General features: G+C 37.1%; 1 protein-coding gene across 4 annotated transcripts in view; it reads right to left on the reverse strand.

Moving 5' to 3' along the window:
- Positions 1 to 318: 318 nt before the first annotated feature.
- The window catches only part of fsd1l (fibronectin type III and SPRY domain containing 1-like), a 49,139-nt gene continuing 30,723 nt past the window's right edge, over positions 319 to 18,734 (reverse strand). The window contains exons 7-14 of one of the 4 annotated variants that reach the window (XM_079872159.1): positions 14,363 to 14,572; positions 13,052 to 13,150; positions 12,405 to 12,534; positions 10,717 to 10,749; positions 7,705 to 7,802; positions 6,311 to 6,562; positions 4,471 to 4,559; positions 319 to 1,484 (exon numbers count right to left, since the gene is read on the reverse strand). In XM_079872159.1, coding sequence (XP_079728285.1) covers positions 1,299 to 1,484; positions 4,471 to 4,559; positions 6,311 to 6,562; positions 7,705 to 7,802; positions 10,717 to 10,749; positions 12,405 to 12,534; positions 13,052 to 13,150; positions 14,363 to 14,572 — 1,097 coding nt within the window. In that variant the 3' untranslated portion in view covers positions 319 to 1,298. Of the gene's footprint in view, positions 1,485 to 4,470; positions 4,560 to 6,310; positions 6,563 to 7,704; positions 7,803 to 10,716; positions 10,753 to 12,404; positions 12,535 to 13,051; positions 13,151 to 14,362; positions 14,573 to 18,734 lie in introns of all 4 variants that reach the window. The other 3 variants (XM_079872158.1, XM_079872161.1, XM_079872160.1) reach the window with 3 other exon arrangements.

Below are 18,734 nucleotides of genomic sequence, written 5' to 3' on the forward strand. Positions count from 1 at the left end.
CCTTGCATTTGTGGTTGATTTCTTTATCTTGCATGTAAAATTCCCAATTCACAAGCTAAATGGCTTATGCCTCCTTTGTAGTCCTCTTTTTCTTGCTGAATTTAACTCTTATTTCATCCCTTAGACTTATAAATAACAAAGACATTTTGACGATTTATTCAAAGAAATTATTTAACCTTATTATTGTGCTGTTCCTTTTTTCTGGTTATATAAATCTGCAAAAAAGAAAAAAGGGAGATACGAGTGTTCATGGCTCAACTTGGATCACGTGTGCCCTGATAACCAATCAATTAAATGATAATAAGGTGATTTTTCCCCCACAAAAACAGTTTATTCAGCATAGTGATGATGCCTCTCCTCCATTGACATCCATTTAAAAATGGCCTCTAGTCTCCTTCGTGTTTCGCTTCTTCTTCTTTTTTTTTTTTTTTACTAACCTAGCAGGCTTGCCTTCTTGTGGCTTTGGAAGAGCCATAAAGTTTTGTAAGGTTGAATTTTAATTTTTGGGTGATTTAACCCTTTAATTTGTAGCAGTTTAAAGGGTCATCCAATTTCTTGCAGTTTCGTGATACCAACACCAGATGGCGCGACCAAAGTCAACACTGAGACGAATAGAAGTCTTTGGTGAGCTTTAATGTTTGGAATTAAGCTCATTAGGAGTGTTACACAGAAACAAACAGAGGCTTGATTATTAGTTTCTGCACAAATGTTTGACAAAATCTTGCTTCATTCAAAAAATAAGACCTAAATGACTTTTAAAAATCAACTTAAACTCGGGATGACACATGTATACAACAAAAACGTACAGTCCACATCCAAAATTATTATCCAGATATAATAACAGTATATGACCATCAGAGGACATTAAAAGCAGCTTTTATCATTTTTACATTTGTGCAAACCTTTCCAGAGTCGAATTCACCAACTGAAGGATGATCTACAGAGTTTCGGATCTCAGGACATTTACAGAAAAAAAGGTAAAACACTCACACTACACAGAACAAAACTAACATAATATGAGAATCAAGTAGTGAAAGACAAACAACTCAAAAAAGCATGTCTTCATTCAACCTAAATCAGTAAAAGAAAGTGCACTCAACTATTCCCTGATAAAGCGACTAGCTTTTCCGATGCAAACATCTCCTGATGAAAGCAAGTGTCTGTCAAAGAGAACGTGAAGGGAAACGTCTCTCCGTGTTTTTCTGCTGGTCAAAGCTGTCCTCGTCCTGGAAGTCTACATGCCTCGGCCATCGCAGGTGTGTCCAGTTCTCAGGTTGTCCTGATGGTTTGGGGAGTGTTCACGGCAGGAGGGAAGCGTCCACTGAAGGCAGTTTATCGTAGAAGCAGATATCACAGGCCACGGAAGGATCCTGCTGAGAGATACTGCTGTTCGATCCTCCCAGACCGTTTTCTGTTTTCTGGAAGCTTCTTACAGCACTGGGAACCTGCAGGCCTGTAGTCAGAGTCAGACCGCCACACCACACCTGAAATACAAAACACATGCATTTTCACCACAGAGATGGTGGTCTCCACTTTAGAAACCTCATAAGTTTGAACAAGCCACCGTTAGGAAACAGGCCTAGATTTTCAACTACAAAGCCACACGACTCTAATATGCTTAGTTTGAAATCACGGCTTGTTTCTTTGTAGAGAAGAAAAACACAACAAATCCAGATGATAGTATAATCTGAAAATATGAACAAAACCTGCAACTTCACCACATCGGATAACAACTTTGACGTGGGGAAAAAAACTGCACATGAAATTATCCAGGTGTAATCATATTTCATGTAAAGTCAAGCCGATTTAGCACTTTTCGCTTGTCATATAGTCGCATTTAGAAGATAAGATCTGGGCAATAATGTAGTTAACATTTTGCGAAGATATAAGCAGTTGAGATTTTATATTAATATTAAATGCAAGCAGATAAAGTTGGACTTTTATATAAAGAGCCGGGTATGGAAGCTCGTTTCCACCACAGAATAAAACAATTTTAAAGATAATTGCAACTTTTTATCCTGCAATGCATTCAAAAGTCGCAATTGCAAAAAATTAAGTCAGAATTACTTTTTTTTCTCGCAATTGTGACTATATAAGACTATATGTCTATAAAATAATATGTCTGTATATATGACGATAAGACTATGTCTTATAGACAGAATTGTGGGATATAAACTCGCAATTCTGACTTATTTTCCACACTATTCTGACTTTTTTTTTTCTCGCAATTGTGACTATAAAACACAAAAAAGCAATTCTGACTTTTTTGTGTCTTATAGTCAGAATATAACTTGCAGAACTTTATAACTTGCAATTGCGAGTTTATATCACGCAATTGTGAGTAAAAAAGTCAGAATTGTGAAATAAAAAGTCACAATTACCTTTATTTTAATGGGCGATAATAGTTACATTTTGTGACGTAAAAAACAAAATCAAGCAGTAAAGATTTGCTATATAGTATATATATGGCTTTACATACACACTGGTTGATGGTGATATGTGTTTCGAGACGTGGATGCGTGATGAAATGCACACAGATAGCAAGTGCAATGGGACGTGTATTAATTTTACATGTATTCATTCAGCAGATGCATTTATCCAAAACAAATTACAAATGAGGAATATTACAAGCAAATTGATACAAGAGCCAATAATACACAATGCCATGTTTAAAGTATGAACTAAAGTGGTACACAAGCTAATGCAGAAAAGAAGAGAAGATGAACAATAGAAAATAATACATTTAATTACATTTTCCATATTTACTTACAATACTCAAGAATAACTGGTTAACTTCACATCAGCCTTCTTAACAGCATGAAAAACAAAACTGTTATTCTAATTTTGAATAAATTATACAAACAACTGAAGGATTTGTTTTTGTTGTTGCTTGTGATTTATTCATAACATTTAATCAGTTGTGTCAATTAATGAATTGATTCTGTTGAGCGAATGATTCATTGACTGGCATTTCAAGTAACGATGGCATTTCGGGAATGACAAGCACATCTCTTAAGTTACGGTTCAGTTTGTGTTCATGTTTATTTCAGCAGTGAAGAAGACATAAAATGCCAATTTTTTAATCTTTTACCAAAGAAACATTAGCAACAACAAAAAATGTATTATGACGAAGAGATGTTTTGTTTGAGGTCATAAAGATGCTGTAGTAAAACTTTATTGTAGTGTCCTTGTTATACTGTAAGGGCCCTATTTTAACGATCTGAAACTCAAGTATCAAATGCGAAACGCAAGTAACTTTGTGGGCGGATCTCGGATGCAAATCTAAAGCGGGTTGGTCTGAAGTAGCTTCATTACTCATAGGTGTGGTTTGGGCATAACGTGAAATAAACCAATCAGAGCGACATCTCACGTTCCCTTTAAGAGCAGGCGCGCTTGTTCCATGGCAGATTGCTATTATAACGGCGGATTTGCCAAACGCACACCAGGAGCGGTTCACAGCCGAGGAGACCGACGTTCTCGTCAGGGCCGTAAAACACAGAGAAGTGACATTGGGGATGGAGGAACACACCCAAATTAGCTTTGGTTAAACAGGCGTATAATAATTTGGGTAAATGTGTAAGCTAGATTTATGCCTATTTTTTCACATCTTCATGGACACAACAATGATTTCCCTCGTGTGGTAATATTTTTCCTTGTAATTATGTATTACATTATTAGTATTAGTATTATGTAACTGCTGCGTCTGTGTAGATGAGAGAAGCAAAGTGTATGCACGTTGTGCACACGCTACATTATGGCAAAGCATGCGCCCTTAAAATAGCATCTGAATAACGCGCCACTGACTTTAGACGAGGTTTCTCCTGGTCTGTGGTGGAATTGTTTTCTGAAACTGTAAAATAGCACCAGGGAACGTTTGCGCCGGAACACGCCTCCTCTTTTCGCTGAACCGCCCCCCGGGAGCGCAAGTTCATTCCCTAATTTACCGACGTGCGTCTGTAGAGGGAAAAGTCCGCTGTGCGTCGGGTGCAAAATAGGAATGAAACATGCGTCGGTGTACAAAGTCAATTGTGCTGGGTGCAAGATAGGGCCCTACATGTTAAAAGTACTTACTATAGTAAATTATGCAAAGTTACAATCAGCTAACTCTAAACCAGACCCTAATCTTAACCATAAAGTAAGTGCATCAGTTATCATTATTCAGTACTTTAGTGTATAATTACATGGACAAGGACACCTTAAAATAAAGTGTAACCACTACTGCTCAATAAATGCAATTAGCATAATTCTGAATGCTTCATGTTTATTTTTAAATATCATTATCTCAAAGATGAAATGGTGTTTCAGTGATAATACTACTACAAGCTTGTATTATTTGTAAACAATCAATTCTTTCCTGTTGCCTGATTTGATTAAAAACATCATCTTTTTAAACATATTTCATGGAAATGCTTGTGCATGGTTTGCAATAGAATAACCCATATTTGCATGTTGTCTGTACTCCAAACTCACCATGAAAGCTGGAACAACAGGTTGGGTGAACTTCATCTTAAAAGTATGGAGTAATTGTTTGTTTTCAGCATTATAGAAAGCAAGTTGGCCTGAAAAAAAAACACACACACACAAAGCCTTTAATAAATATCCGAGGTCACATTAACATGCTGCAGTTCTTCAGGTGACGCATGATAGCTCACAGAAAGCATGAATGGACATGGCTGAAACTCAATCTGGAGGGATCTAATTGCACGAGTGAGAAACCTGAGGGTGGGCTATAATGTTTCCTCGGAGGAATGAAGCATGACATGAATGTACAACACTCAAATAAACCACCCATAACAACACAGAAGCCTCGACATCATATTTGAAGCCTGATCATATTTGAGACTCACATAACATGGTTTTTCTAAAAAAAAAAAATGTATGGATAATCAAGTAAACTGAGTTGCTTCAGTCTAGTAAGTGTTCAACTTGAAATATTACTAACAATATAACAGTTATTCTCATGTTTACTTCAAAATCAGTAGATTTCAGACACGTGAAGCACGAGCTGAAGGTGAACGTTTTTACAATTAAACTAAAAGGCCTTTTACTTGCTGAAAAAGTTTAAACTATCAATCAGACGACATGTAGTAGATTGTGTGCAAGAGGTTTTTTAATCAAAGTTTTGATCATTTAGAGGCGTATCAAATGTGATACAGTAGGCTTTAGGCCAGGTGTCCACCAAAGCGTTTTTAGCCAGCTGAAAACACCTAGCCATGGTCGCTTGAGAGCGTTTTGGCAGCGCAGCATTTTTTTTCAGTTGAGACGCTTTGCTAGCCTGACAAGCCAGACCCAGATCAAGATGTTGGGTCTGGGAACACACCATTGGCAGGGCTCAATCCGAGGGGCGGGATAAACGGTTGTCTTTCACGCAATAGGATAGTGCTACAACCAACCAGAGCAACAAAGGTGACGTAGTCAGAGAGATTAAACTTTTGCCGTATCCGGTCAGCAAAACTCCGAAAACATCTTCCTTTTTTAAGAATGACTTCAGTGCCGTTCTTTGTTCTTTTCTCAAAGAAAAGCTTAACTCCAAGTCCTCCAGAGTCGCGGCCAAAGCCGATTGGAAAGACCGCTGTTCGCCAGAAACAGCTCTTCTTTGTTTTCAAGTAGCAGGGAATTCACGCGGAACCGTTGCAACTCTTCCATCATTATGTTAAGCCCGCCCACCGACTCTATACACGATGTGATTGGCCTGACTAGAGTTTGGTTTTTCCAGCTCGCAAGCCAACGGAGAGTTGCTAGATGATCCTGGGTCTAGCTAGGGTGCGTCTAGATTTCTAGGCTAATGCTTTGCTTGTTATGATACGGAATATCCGTGAAAGTGTTACTAGTATCTCATTTCACACATATTTTGTTTCTGTGTTGATTCTATATTAAAATGTCGATACAATGTAACGTATTTTTTCTGGATCTTGTTATAAATTATTTTGTTCTGTTATTATGCTTGTTGTTGTCCTCTGTTGACGTTGTACAAGCAGAATGTGGCGGTTGGTCGTTAGTCCCGCCCCTCCTCCACTGTGATTGGACGGGTGAGCAAAAAGTGACAGTGATGAGCGCTGCTTAACATTCTTCAACTCTCGGCGACTGGTAAAAAACGGTGGGTGATCAGCGCTTCAGCATGAAAAAAACGCTCAGCGCCTTGTTACGCTCATGGCATTTAAAAAACGCAGCGCTCCCATTGAAAACAATTGAAAAAATACACCAGCCGCGTGAAAAAACGCTTTGGTGGACACACGGCCTTAGGGTTAATCAAGCATAAAACAACTGCTACACAGATTTTTGCCATTTTAGATCAGATTTTGTACATTACCCCGATCAAAGTCACAGTAGACTCCTATGCTGTCAGGTACCGGCACATCCAAATTCTTTGCCTTGTTGTTGTGTTTGGCCGCAAATGAGGTCTGCAGCCAGTTGTTGATGTGGATGCACCAGGTGGTGTTGGTCTTCCCCAACTGGTCAAATTTCCCAAGGTTTCTGTAGGCCAAACCAACACTGTAGGACTTGCAGTCTTTCTGAGGCTTCACTTCCCAGTAATGCTGCCCAGACTCTATACTCGTGTCACCTAAACATGCAGACAAACATACAAGTTTAATCACAACAGTGTCTTCATATTATTAGAATGTCAATAAAGTGGCGTTATTCCAGCAAACACGTTTGTGTAGAGATGTGTAGCAAGTGTTGTTTTCAAGTCACGTCACATTCATTTGTATAGCGCGTAAAACAGATTGTTTAAAAGCTTCACATTAATAAATAAGAAAATAATAGTGTTAATGGTGCAAAATTAATCAATTATACATTTAATTTCAGCTGTAAAGCAGCTCTACAAGTGTCGTTATTCAGCTTAATTCAATTCAGTTCAATAACTGTCAATGTTGGAAAGTTAATCAATTATGAAACACATTGAATTTCAGCTCTACAGAAGACAACAGTGTCATTATTCAGCTCAATTCATTTTAAGTGTTGTTTTCGTCCAATTGTTTTAGTGCTGTTAAATCGATATTACTACTGAATATGAATCACTTTTAAACTCAAATGTTTAAAGAGGACTAATTATGCTTTTTTACATGGTCATCTTTCTTTAGTGTGTAATGTTGCTGTCTGAGCATGAACAATGTTTCCAAAGTCCCTCCAGCGGGAGTTCTTCTCTATATCAGCGTCACTGTTTATGAACTCCCTGAAACGCCTCCATTGTAGTCTTGAGTTTCTTCCGGGAACGAACACGTCACAATATTCCTCATTTAAATAATTAATACGCAGGATAAAGGGGCGGGGCCTGGTTGAGTTAGGTAGTAGTGTGTTAAAATGGCGGTTATGGTAAGGGGCGGGACATTTCCCAAACACACTCGAAGCGCTCGACCAATCAAAACAAACTACTCCAGCTGACCAATCAGAGCACAGTGTGCTTTTCAGAAGGAGGGGCTTCATAGAGACAGGAAGTAAACAGAGCGTTACTGACAGACTGGGAAGAGACGAGCTGCAACAATGGAGAATATGGGGAAAATAATGTGTTTTTGAACATTCAAGCATAAAAACCTGTTCTAGTAGAGCCAAAAAACAAGACATTGTAAAAGGGCATAATTGGTCCTCTTTAAAAGACATGAAAAGAAATTGATCACTTGAAAAAACTTCTTCCAAACTGATTCCAGACTTTTGGATGGCAGTGTAGACTGAAACATCTTAACATTTCTAAGGCTATTGTGGTACCCAGAACTGTGTAGGACTCTCCGGTGAAGCGGTCCCTGGCTCCTCTGGTGGCCGGTGAGCGGCTCACTGATGTTCGTTTAGGAGACGGAGTTCCACTTCTGAAATCATCATAGACACACAAACCGTCACTACACATACTGGACACACACACAATGCACACGCATCAGATGGTTTGAGTGCAGAGATAAATCATCAAAACACTAAACACACACTACTAATCCCACAACACACAGAGAGAAGAGAAGAGAAGAGAAGAGAAGAGAAGAGAAGAGAAGAGAAGAGAAGAGACGAGACGAGACGAGACGAGACGAGACGAGAAGAGATGAGACGAGAAGAAACGAGATGAGACGAGAAGAGACAAGAAGAGACGAGACGAGAAGAAACAAGATGAGACGAGAAGAGACAAGAAGAGAAGAGAAGTGATGAGAAGAGACGAGAAGAGAAGTGAAGAGACGAGACGAGAAGAGATGAGACGAGAAGAAACGAGATGAGACGAGAAGAGACAAGAAGAGACGAGACGAGAAGAAACAAGATGAGACGAGAAGAGACAAGAAGAGAAGTGACAAGACGAGACGAGACGAGAAGAGACAAGACGAGAAGAGACGAGATGAGAAGAGACGAGAACAGAAGAGACGAGACTAGAAGAGATGAGACGAGAAGAGACGAGACGAGACGAGAAGAGATGAGACGAGAAGAAACGAGATGAGACGAGAAGAGACAAGAAGAGACGAGACGAGAAGAAACAAGATGAGACGAGAAGAGACAAGGAGAGAAGAGACGAGACGAAATGAGAAGAGATGAGACGAGAACAGAAGAGATGAGAAGAGACGAGAAGAAATGAGAAGAGACGAGACGAGACGAGAAGAGACGAGAAGAGAAGTGATGAGAAGAGACGAGAAGAGAAGTGATGAGAAGAGATGAGAAGAGAAGAGAAGAGAAGTAATGAGAAGAGACGAGACGAGATGAGAAGAGAAGAGACGAGAAGAGACGAGACGCGAAGAGAAGAGAAGTGATGAGAAGAGACGAGAAGAGAAGAGACGAGATGAGAAGAGACAAGACGCGAAGAGAAGAGACGGGAAGAGAAGAGAAGAGACGAGACGAGACGAGACGAGACGAGACGAGAAGAGAAGAGAAGAGAAGAGAAGAGAAGAGAAGAGAAGAGAAGAGAAGTGATGAGACGAGACGAGACGAGACGAGACGAGAAGAGAACACTTTCATTTAGTTATCAAACACAGCATGTCCCTGTTTGTTAGGGCTGGGTATTGACACAAATTTCACAATTCGATTTTAAATTCACATGCTTGCGATTCACATCAGATCCTGATAAGATTTAATAACCGATTAATTTGGATATATGTCAGTACAGTGTCAAATTGCTGTAAACTATACAGCAACCTGTCAGTCAGTATATTAATATTAAAGACAAAGTTAACAACTAATTGTGTATAAAAACATTTAAAATGACATGGTACAATTGAGTAAGTATCTTTCAACATACCTTCTTATGTTCATTTATCTTTATTTTGTGCTATAACTAGTAGTAAAGTGGAAGAGTTGATCGGTTCACTTCCCACAGCGATCAGTTACGCCACATTATAGAGCAACAAACGTTTGAATTTTGTAATAAAATTTACATAATTTGAAATCCAAGACATTGTTTCATAAAGCAACAAAGCTCTCAACTTATTGCAATTTATTGGATGGCGGACAATGTTTGGTCAATTTTGGTTTACACATCAACTGAAAACAGCGCAGCACAAAATATTTAAGAATCTATATCAGTTAATCAAAATTAGAATTGATTATAATCGGGAAATTTATATTTTCAACCCAACCCTACTGTTCGTGATGGTGGTGGGAACAAACTATGGAAAATCTGGAGAGATTCATGAAAAAAAGCAATGCGTAACATGTTAGCCACAGTAGCACAAATGATGCAATGCTACTCAAATAGTTTAATGCAACAAAAACAAAAAACACCAAAAAAGGCTTCTATGTCTCTTAATAATTTGAACAATAATGGCTGTGCAGACTATGAATGGCTATTATAGAGCAATTACGCAACACTACAGGCAATTGATTGTGTATTTTGTAGTGTACTTGATATAGAATTCAACAAAGTGCACAAATAAGTGTATTTTTATTGAAGCATGATTAAGGAGTGATTAATTCCTTTCCCTTCCTCCATTAGCCATCTGTAAGATCCCACACGTTAGCAAAAGAACAGCTGGCCGGTGAAGGACGACTCAAACAAAAGGCATTTAAAAACGTCCGAAAAGACTAAGCATTATCTCAAGATACTTAACAACATACCAGATGCTTTAGTTTCAGAGCATGACAGGTGTAATTGCATGCAAAATTGATGTAGTTCAGTGCACTTTGTTTGCCGTAATGAAATGACTGATGAGAAAAGCATAAAAGCGGTGATTTCAGGCGAACGCTTACTCACCACAGTCATAAGGATGTGAGCATGGAAAAGCAACTTTATATTTAGTATTAAGTTGAATTAAAAGTTGCACAACCAAAATGTAGGTCATCATTTGAAAACATTTCAAGAAATGGCAAAGTTTGAAAGAGGGAAGTGATAGAAAAGGTGTTAAGTACAGGTTGAATTTTTGGTCAGAATCATCATAATAATAATACAAAAATATATCATAATAGATCTTTTTATATATTCTACTTTCAGTAACACAAGTGGCACATGCAAAATCCGTAATCAATACAAGAGCACTCAGTTTAGAAACACAGAAAACCCCTTTAGAAGAACAGGCACTCCATAAATAAGGATCACACATAAATTATTTAGAAAATTCTTTTAATTCAGCACTAATTAAGTAGGTAATGTGTGAAGATACTGTATTAAAGCCGTGATCTGTGATCCTTTTTCATGCAGTGCTTTGCTCAGATCAGTGTCAGTGAACACACAGCCCGTAGAGGAGCTCTAGGTAAGCCAGCGGTCGTTCAGTGCGCTCAGAGAGAGCTAAAGGCCAACGCTAACAGACACACGGTCACCTGGACATATTCTTCAGATTGGTGAAATGTGCACTGCTGATTGGTAGAAAGGAAAGAACAAGAGCAGGGAGTTATCAGGGATGCATCGACATCTAGGACTAATAAGCCGATAATGCTTTTTAAGTTATTGCCAATAACTGATAATGGCAGATTTTAAAATTCTACACTGTTTTAAATATGATAAAATTTTTATTTATAAAGCACAATTTAAAAACAACCGAAGTTGACCAAAGTGCTGTACAAGTACAAAACAAAACCAATAGTAATTTTTTAAAATGAAATTAATAAAAAAAATATTAATAATTTAAAACACTATAAACTACATATTAAATGCTACAAGAGATGCTACATTAAATGCTACATTACAGAGTTATAATGTATAGTAATAAAAATAAGATATATTTATTTTGAGATTTGCTAAAGACTCATTTCAAAAGCGTAATTAAAGTACCAGTGTTCTGTGGAGATTAATTATAAGTGAGCATTACATAACAGCAAAGACGGGCGTCTGTAATGTATATCGGCGATTTGCACAGAATAAGTGTAAAAATCACAGAGATAAACGTCTACTGCTTTTCTTTTTAGGTTTTGTAAAAGGTAAAGAAGGCTGCAGTCTGGAAAAAGTTCAGAATGGGCCATTTGGATGGGATTAAAGTGACAGAGAAGGTTAGTAATTATTCACATTATCATTTCAGTGTATTATTATAGTATTATTTAAATACTATAGTTTATATTAAATTTTAGTTGTAGTAATTTTAGTACTTCAACAGACACTTATTTCAGTCATTTCATTTTAATTGAAGATTTGTTTCATCTAATAATTATATTTTATTTGATTTCATCTTTATTTCAATTACCAAAACAATTTAGGTAACATTAACAACACATTATACTCCGGATAGGGCTTTACACTAACTGATGTTTTTATTAATAAATCTACTAACACACACCACATCACATATCGTCACTGTCGGGCGGAACCCTCGTGTCTCCAAAAAACGCTACTTTTCAGGAAATGAAAAAAAACCACTGTCTTTTTAAAATAATTAAACATCGCATTGTCAAAGCTGATATTGTGGCATAATTTATGGTCAGACAGTTGAATGTGTCATTTTATTATTAACATTGTAGCAAAATCAAGCTCAAATGGAGTTACGAGGTTTTTGACCACCGAATTTCAGATAATTTCAGACGTACGTGTGTTGTCCATCATTAGAACAGCTGTATCTGAGGCAGAAAAGGCATCGCATTACGTTTAAAAAAAACGTACAGGTTATGAAGTTTATTGTAGCTATGTGGGCGAAAATGCAGTACTTTTTCAAACAACCAGGTCTTTATGTATCATTGCATTGCAAACAAGCAGTGACGAAGTGTGTGCAGCACTTCATTCACGATAGAGGTGGGCGGAGTTATGAGGTTTGACTGACAGTTTGAGTATTCAATGGAGTTATGAGGTTTTAGTCATGCACTTTTTAATATTTTTCATTGCTTAGATATTTGCAAAACCCACAGACGTAAAGGGTGACGTCACTGAATAAAAATGATGAAATATGGAGATCTGAGGTTTCCACCCGACATTCAGGTCTCTGTCTGCTAACTCAGAAATTGAGAGTGCAAAAACATGTTTGTTCAATCTCATCCATGGCTGATTCAATGAAAGAACGAATGCTATATTTGAAACTTCTTACCTGCCCTTGTTCTCCTTCCCTTTGACTTTGCTGTCTAGGCCTTTTCCTCCCTGCGGATCCCATTCGACGCCCCGGTCCTCCACCTTCAGATTCAGATGAGATGACGTGGAGTCAAAGCTGAAGTTAAATGCTAACACAGAGAGACACAACCATCAATATCACAGAAGTACTAATAGGACAATTCAGTAACATTCCTTTTTACAAATAAAACTACTGTCAAAAGTTTGGGGTCTATAAGGTTGTGAAATATTATAGCTATAATTTTATAATTTATGTTTGAATGTCTGTTTGAAAATATTGTAAAATGTAATTTATTCCTGTGATCAAAGCTGAATGTTCAGCATCATTACTCCAGTCTTCAGTGTCACATGATCCTTCAGAAATCACTCTAATATGATGATTTGCTGCTCAAGAAACTTTTATGATTATTATTAATGTTGAAAAACAATATTTTTGAGGAAACTGAGCAGGACACATTTTTTTTCAGGATTCTTTGATGAATGTAGAGTTCAAAAGAACAGCATTATAAATGTCTCTACTATAAATCTGACCCCATACCTTTGAAAAAACACACAAACACATATGCATATGCATATATATATATATATATAAATAATGATTTTACATAGTTTAATACACAACCCTACCTCTAGTTTCCAAGGTGACCGGGTCCGAATAATCACCTGCGGCTGCTTTGTTACATGCTCGTACCCGGAAGTTCATGAATTTGGAGTCAAATCTTAACCCTGCCGAATGAATAGAATATTTTATGCTTGTGCATAAAAGTGGGAAATGTAGAATATTTTAAACAAGGTCATGAAAAGCAGCACATAACTGCTAATTTTATTAACGTTAAAACTTATCAAAATTTTCATTACTTGAAATAAAACAAACATTACCTAAAATAAACTTATTTTTATTTCAGCTAGTTGCAAAGCCAAAAATTTTCATTTTTGTTTAATTTTAGTTGAAATAGTAAAATAACTAAAACTAAATAAAACTAAATAGATATATATATATATATAAAAAAAAATAATAAAAAAAATGACAAAAACAAAAATCTAATAAATAAAATAAACAATAAAATCTAATTCAAAATATTAACAAAACCTATAATAGTATGCATATTATTATTATATTATTTTCAGGGAAACGCACGGCTAAAGTAGTTCCAGGCAGCTGACAACAGCAAAAGAACCAAAACCTAAAATCACACTGATTGAGCAAAAACAATTTAGTAAACAATAGGATAAAAATGTCCAATTATTTCTATGTTTTTGCCACAAAATGACATTTTATTATGAACGGAAAACACATACTCTCTTTCTCCCGCTCAAACACACACACACAAACACACACAGTTCAGACACACACTCGCACAGAAACGTGTTGTCAGCGCTGCTCTGATGATTTTATCAGTAAAATAGTTTAGCAACTTAAAAGCTACGTGACATTTCTCACTAGTGAGGTAATAACGGCGCTGTTCTTGAAGCAGATAAACTTACAGTTTCGCTATTAGTAGAGACGCACAGACTCAGGTAATTCACACACGCTTAATCAATCTCTCTCTCTCTCTCTCTCTATAACTGCATTAATAACTTGATTAGACTACCATCAGTGGCTCAAGCCTCCATTACTAGCTCTAAAATGACGCTTTGGAATAAGCAACGGAGGCATGGGATGAGATGCGTAATAAATTACTCCTATATGCAAGAGTGTTTAAAGGACAAAAACCTGACAAATGTTTCGAAATACAACATCTGAACAATGTCTTGAGTTGTGGTAACTGCAGTATAAGCAGAATAATTGACTTGAATTATAAGATTGGGCCGTTGAATTATTGAAAATAATGCACACCCGAGCTGTAATGGCCATGATGCACCACGCATCCCGTCATCAATTATTCCTTGCATCAACTGTGCTAAAGAAACACTGCAGCTGCACAATGCCATCAGCACCTTGTAGTGTGTGTTCAGTGGTCTTGATGTCGTCCAGCACCTCCCAGCACTGCTCGTCCTTCACACGCGGCAGACCCTCGTGGCTGGTCTTTCTGTACTCTAAGATGTAATGGTCGATCTTGCTGTCCTCCATCGGCATTCTCCAGCTTACGGTCACCTCATTATCCATCACCAGACAGTCCCCGAGCACGATCTCTGGGGCTCTTGGCACTAAGTGGGGAAGATCACAACAGTGCACTGAGTGTTTTCATGCATACTTACTGTATCACCTTGAACTGCACGATTCTGGATAAACTGAGAATCACTTTTTTGTGTGTTTCAAATAGAGATCATGAGTTTCCTACGATTCTAGTTCTGCAGACAACTACACAAAATAACATGTAATTTATTGGATTTTCTGGCAAAATGCTAATTGCTGCAGTCTTTTTAAGATGTTTTTAAAAAATCGGGTTGAGTGAATGATTCAATGACTCACTCATAAATAGGGTTGGGTATCGGTTGGGTTTTATCCGATACCAGTACCTACTCGGTATTTTTCAAACGGTTCCGGTGCTTAAACGGTTCTTGAAACGGTACTTAAGAAAACTAAACTGCACACACTTTATCAAAAAAATAATACCTCTGTGTGTGTGTGTGTGTGTGTGTGTGTGTGTGTGTGTGTGTGTGTGTGTGTGTGTGTGTGATTTTCTGAAAAAGATTTTCTGATTAAATGAAAAATTGTGCCCTTTAAAAGGCTACTGATGTAGCACAAAACACTTGAGTTAAGATCAAAATTTTGTCTTCTCATATTATGACTTTTACAGAACAGAGAAATATCTGACACTGAGCAGAAATATTTAACACACACAGTATAGCCTCATATAAATATACTTGATATTGATATACTTCATACTTGATATGCAAGATTTGCAGTTGGCATTAAAATACTAGACTTACCCGAAGAGGAACACTGGCAGCTGAACTTGAACTTTAGTCAAGCGTGTCAGAGGTTTTGGGTTCTATAATCCGCATTTGTAGTTGTTTTTTTTTTTTTTTTTTTTTTTTTTTTTAAACCGATTATGCTCATCAGTGGTTGTATATCAAGCAGGGACACTTTGTGTCCATTATATTTTGAGATTTCACCAGAACGAATAGATAGGTTATGAGGCGCCATCTAGGGCTTAAATCAAACTTCATTCACGCACATATGAAACCCTTGCATACACGTATACTAGGTAGTCACACATACATGTATACTGCTGAATGCTCAAAATAATATATATGAAATGCACAACTTCTAAAGTCGCTCACGCACACACACGCAAACTCTACACACACTAGACGCGCGGAACTCTCCGCGCACATACTCATCTGAGACGCGAGCACATACACACACACACACACACACTCACACAAACTCTCCGCGCACATACTCATCTGAGACGCGAGCACACACACACAAACTCTCCGCGCACATAATCATATAGACGGCGCCTCATAAATAGATCGATCTCCGCAACGTATTGAAGCGCGCGTCCGAGTGAAGTGCGGTGTGCGCGAGCCACGAGAAAACACCGAGCCACTGATCGCAGCGGCAACGAGCACTTTGATCACTTGATTTAAAAAAACACATTTCAGCGCTAGATCGTCTCTTATTTAACAAACGAACTAAATGAATGCTTTGCTGGTTAACTGGAGATGTTTTATTATTGGATCATTCGTGCCGCGAGATGTTTTATAGGGGGCGGAAAAAAACGTCAGGCACCGAAATCAGGCACCTAAAGTTTCGTTCTTATTCGGTCTGGTTACTACCGTTTACGTCGGAACCGGTTCCCTATTGGAACCGGGTTTCGGTACCCAACCCTACTCATAAAGACTTCACTTGTTTTATTACTGGATGAATCAGCATCTCTTGAATGAATGATTAAATGACAAATATATATTTTTAACATGCACTTGTCGCCACTTATTGGTGTAATGATGTAATTGATACAATCTTTATATTTGAAGCATTAATTGGCCATTTGCGCGGTTACTTCCTGGTTTTCGACAAGCCAGCTTGGGCATTTCCAGTGAACTCTTAGCTGTCCTTCTGTCCTCACTGTACATCTACACTAAACCATCAATGGTTGACTTTTTAATGTTGTATTTATATTTTCATGCAGTAATCACACATACCTAATTTGCCATTAAACCAGTTTTATTGACTTGAAGCTAATGGGAAGGTTTGAATAAGAAACACAGTGTCTGTAATTGGACACACACACAACAGCACTTAAAATGTTATTTTTAATGTGATGACCAAAAACATAATTTTTTCATCCTTCTGAGATTGTCCCTATTTGTAAAACTGAACGTTTCAAGATGTAGGAAATCCAACATTTGATAGGAAACACTTTTATTTAAAAAAATACATTAATTACCACTATAACCTGTAGATGGTGGCAGAGGAGCATTTATTGGCTCATATTAGCCATTTCCTGTAATATTTTTTCATTTAGTTTCACTTCTGAATAAATATTAAACATTATAAAATCACTAGGTTTAAAAATTAATTTTGTCAAGGTGAAGTATGAAGTACTCACAAAAGTCTCATGAAAAACAGCAACTTTTCTTGAGAATGAATTACACTGAAAGCGAGCACCTCTATAATCACAGAAGCCGTCCGTCAGTGCAGCGCAAGCTCAATGATTTCGGCACACTTGTGAAAACTCCCATTTTCTTCTCTGTGAATATGGTCAATTTACTTTTAAAAGATGATTTACTCAATTTTGATCGAAGACATCAGTGTTCATATACCCTCTATAAACTTTTATACCAGTACTTCTGTGATAATTTGAATATTTGTAACAGAAATATTAATACTGTGTGGATGAAAATACTGTTTGTGAAGGAAGGAAAATAAACTGGTTGCTAATTAAGGAAATTGATTTTAGTATAAAATGTGATTTTTACCAACTAGCCTCATTATATTTAGCAGACTGAATAGGTCCAGTAGAGTAAATTATATTGTGTCTCTCGAACCTGGACAAATTGAGTGCAACTCACATAGCCATTCACAATTAATAAAGCTTATTGGCAATTTAAATAGTTATTATCCAACATGATGAAAAATATGCTTTCCAACTAATGCAAATCAGTATTTACATAGTATAATAGTAGTAAATGCATCTCTCTCACACGTGTCCCACACTGTTGTAGGACGTAGATGTGATTTTGCGGGACAGAGTAATAACCAGGTGGTCACATTAATAGAGAGTTATTCTATTTATGTATATTAAAATATGTTCTAAAATCATGATGTGTGTGTGAGATCATCTCGAATCCTAAATAACCTGTTAAAGACCCCCGTCCAAAGATAACATCCAGTCGTAAATAACACCACTCTTCACTTGCTCTATTGCAGTTACGCTGTACGGTCACTCTGATACACTCGGCTTGTATTAAAAGCACAGATCTGTCATTGGCTATTTCACTATATTTTTAGCAGCTGATGCTATTTCATGAGGGGAATTCTGCAGATGTCAGAATGTACCAGACTATGTTGAAAGGTCAGGAAATCAGAAAATGTGTGGTGTTAAATCTCCACACATTTGACGTTGACATAGATTCTGTATTTTGTATTTTTGTAAGTTTGCAAATAATGTGTCACGTTCATTTATGCATGTCAATCGAGCAAGAAGAATTTTGCAACGTTGCACAAATCTCAGGAATTGTATGATGATCAAATTCACAATTATGTAAGAAATATCCAATCAATGCACTGAGAATTTTAACTGTTAAAATGATATTGAATATTTTTATCTGATCTAACCATATCGAGTTTTGACATCGCAGAAATTAGCTCTCAATGCACATCACATCCCACATCTCCCAAAAAAATTATTTATATATATATTCTCCCTTTCCAAAAATTAAACCATGGAAAGCAAGAATAAATAAATATAAAAAATAAAATAAAAAAACAAGTATTGTAAAGTACTTTTGTTTCTGATTGACTAAATCGTACTCCAAATTATTTTTTAATGAATACCAGGCAATGGAACAATATCTGTGCAAATATTAAACTGGCACAGTCTGGGAAGATTACCTGGGAATGTCAGTTTAAGAAAATGAATATTCATGAAATGTGTCATTTGGTGTCATAAGGACACAGAAGCAGAGAGATACTTAAACGCAGAGACTTATATCAGGGGTCGTCAAATGTAAAGGTGGCTCATAAGTGACGAGGCAGAAAGATTTAGCAGAAAAGTTGATCTACTGAAGCGTTTAGAAAGCCAATCAGTAATGCACTACCCGAATCCTCTTCCTGAACTGTAATATCAGAGCTGAGAGGGGTGTTATTTTTCAGTGATATTTTTAAAATGCTGACGAAATTTGGTGCATTTGTAGA

This window comes from Squalius cephalus (assembly GCF_949319135.1).
Source record: "Squalius cephalus genome assembly, chromosome: 5".
Lineage (NCBI taxonomy): Eukaryota > Metazoa > Chordata > Actinopteri > Cypriniformes > Leuciscidae > Squalius > Squalius cephalus.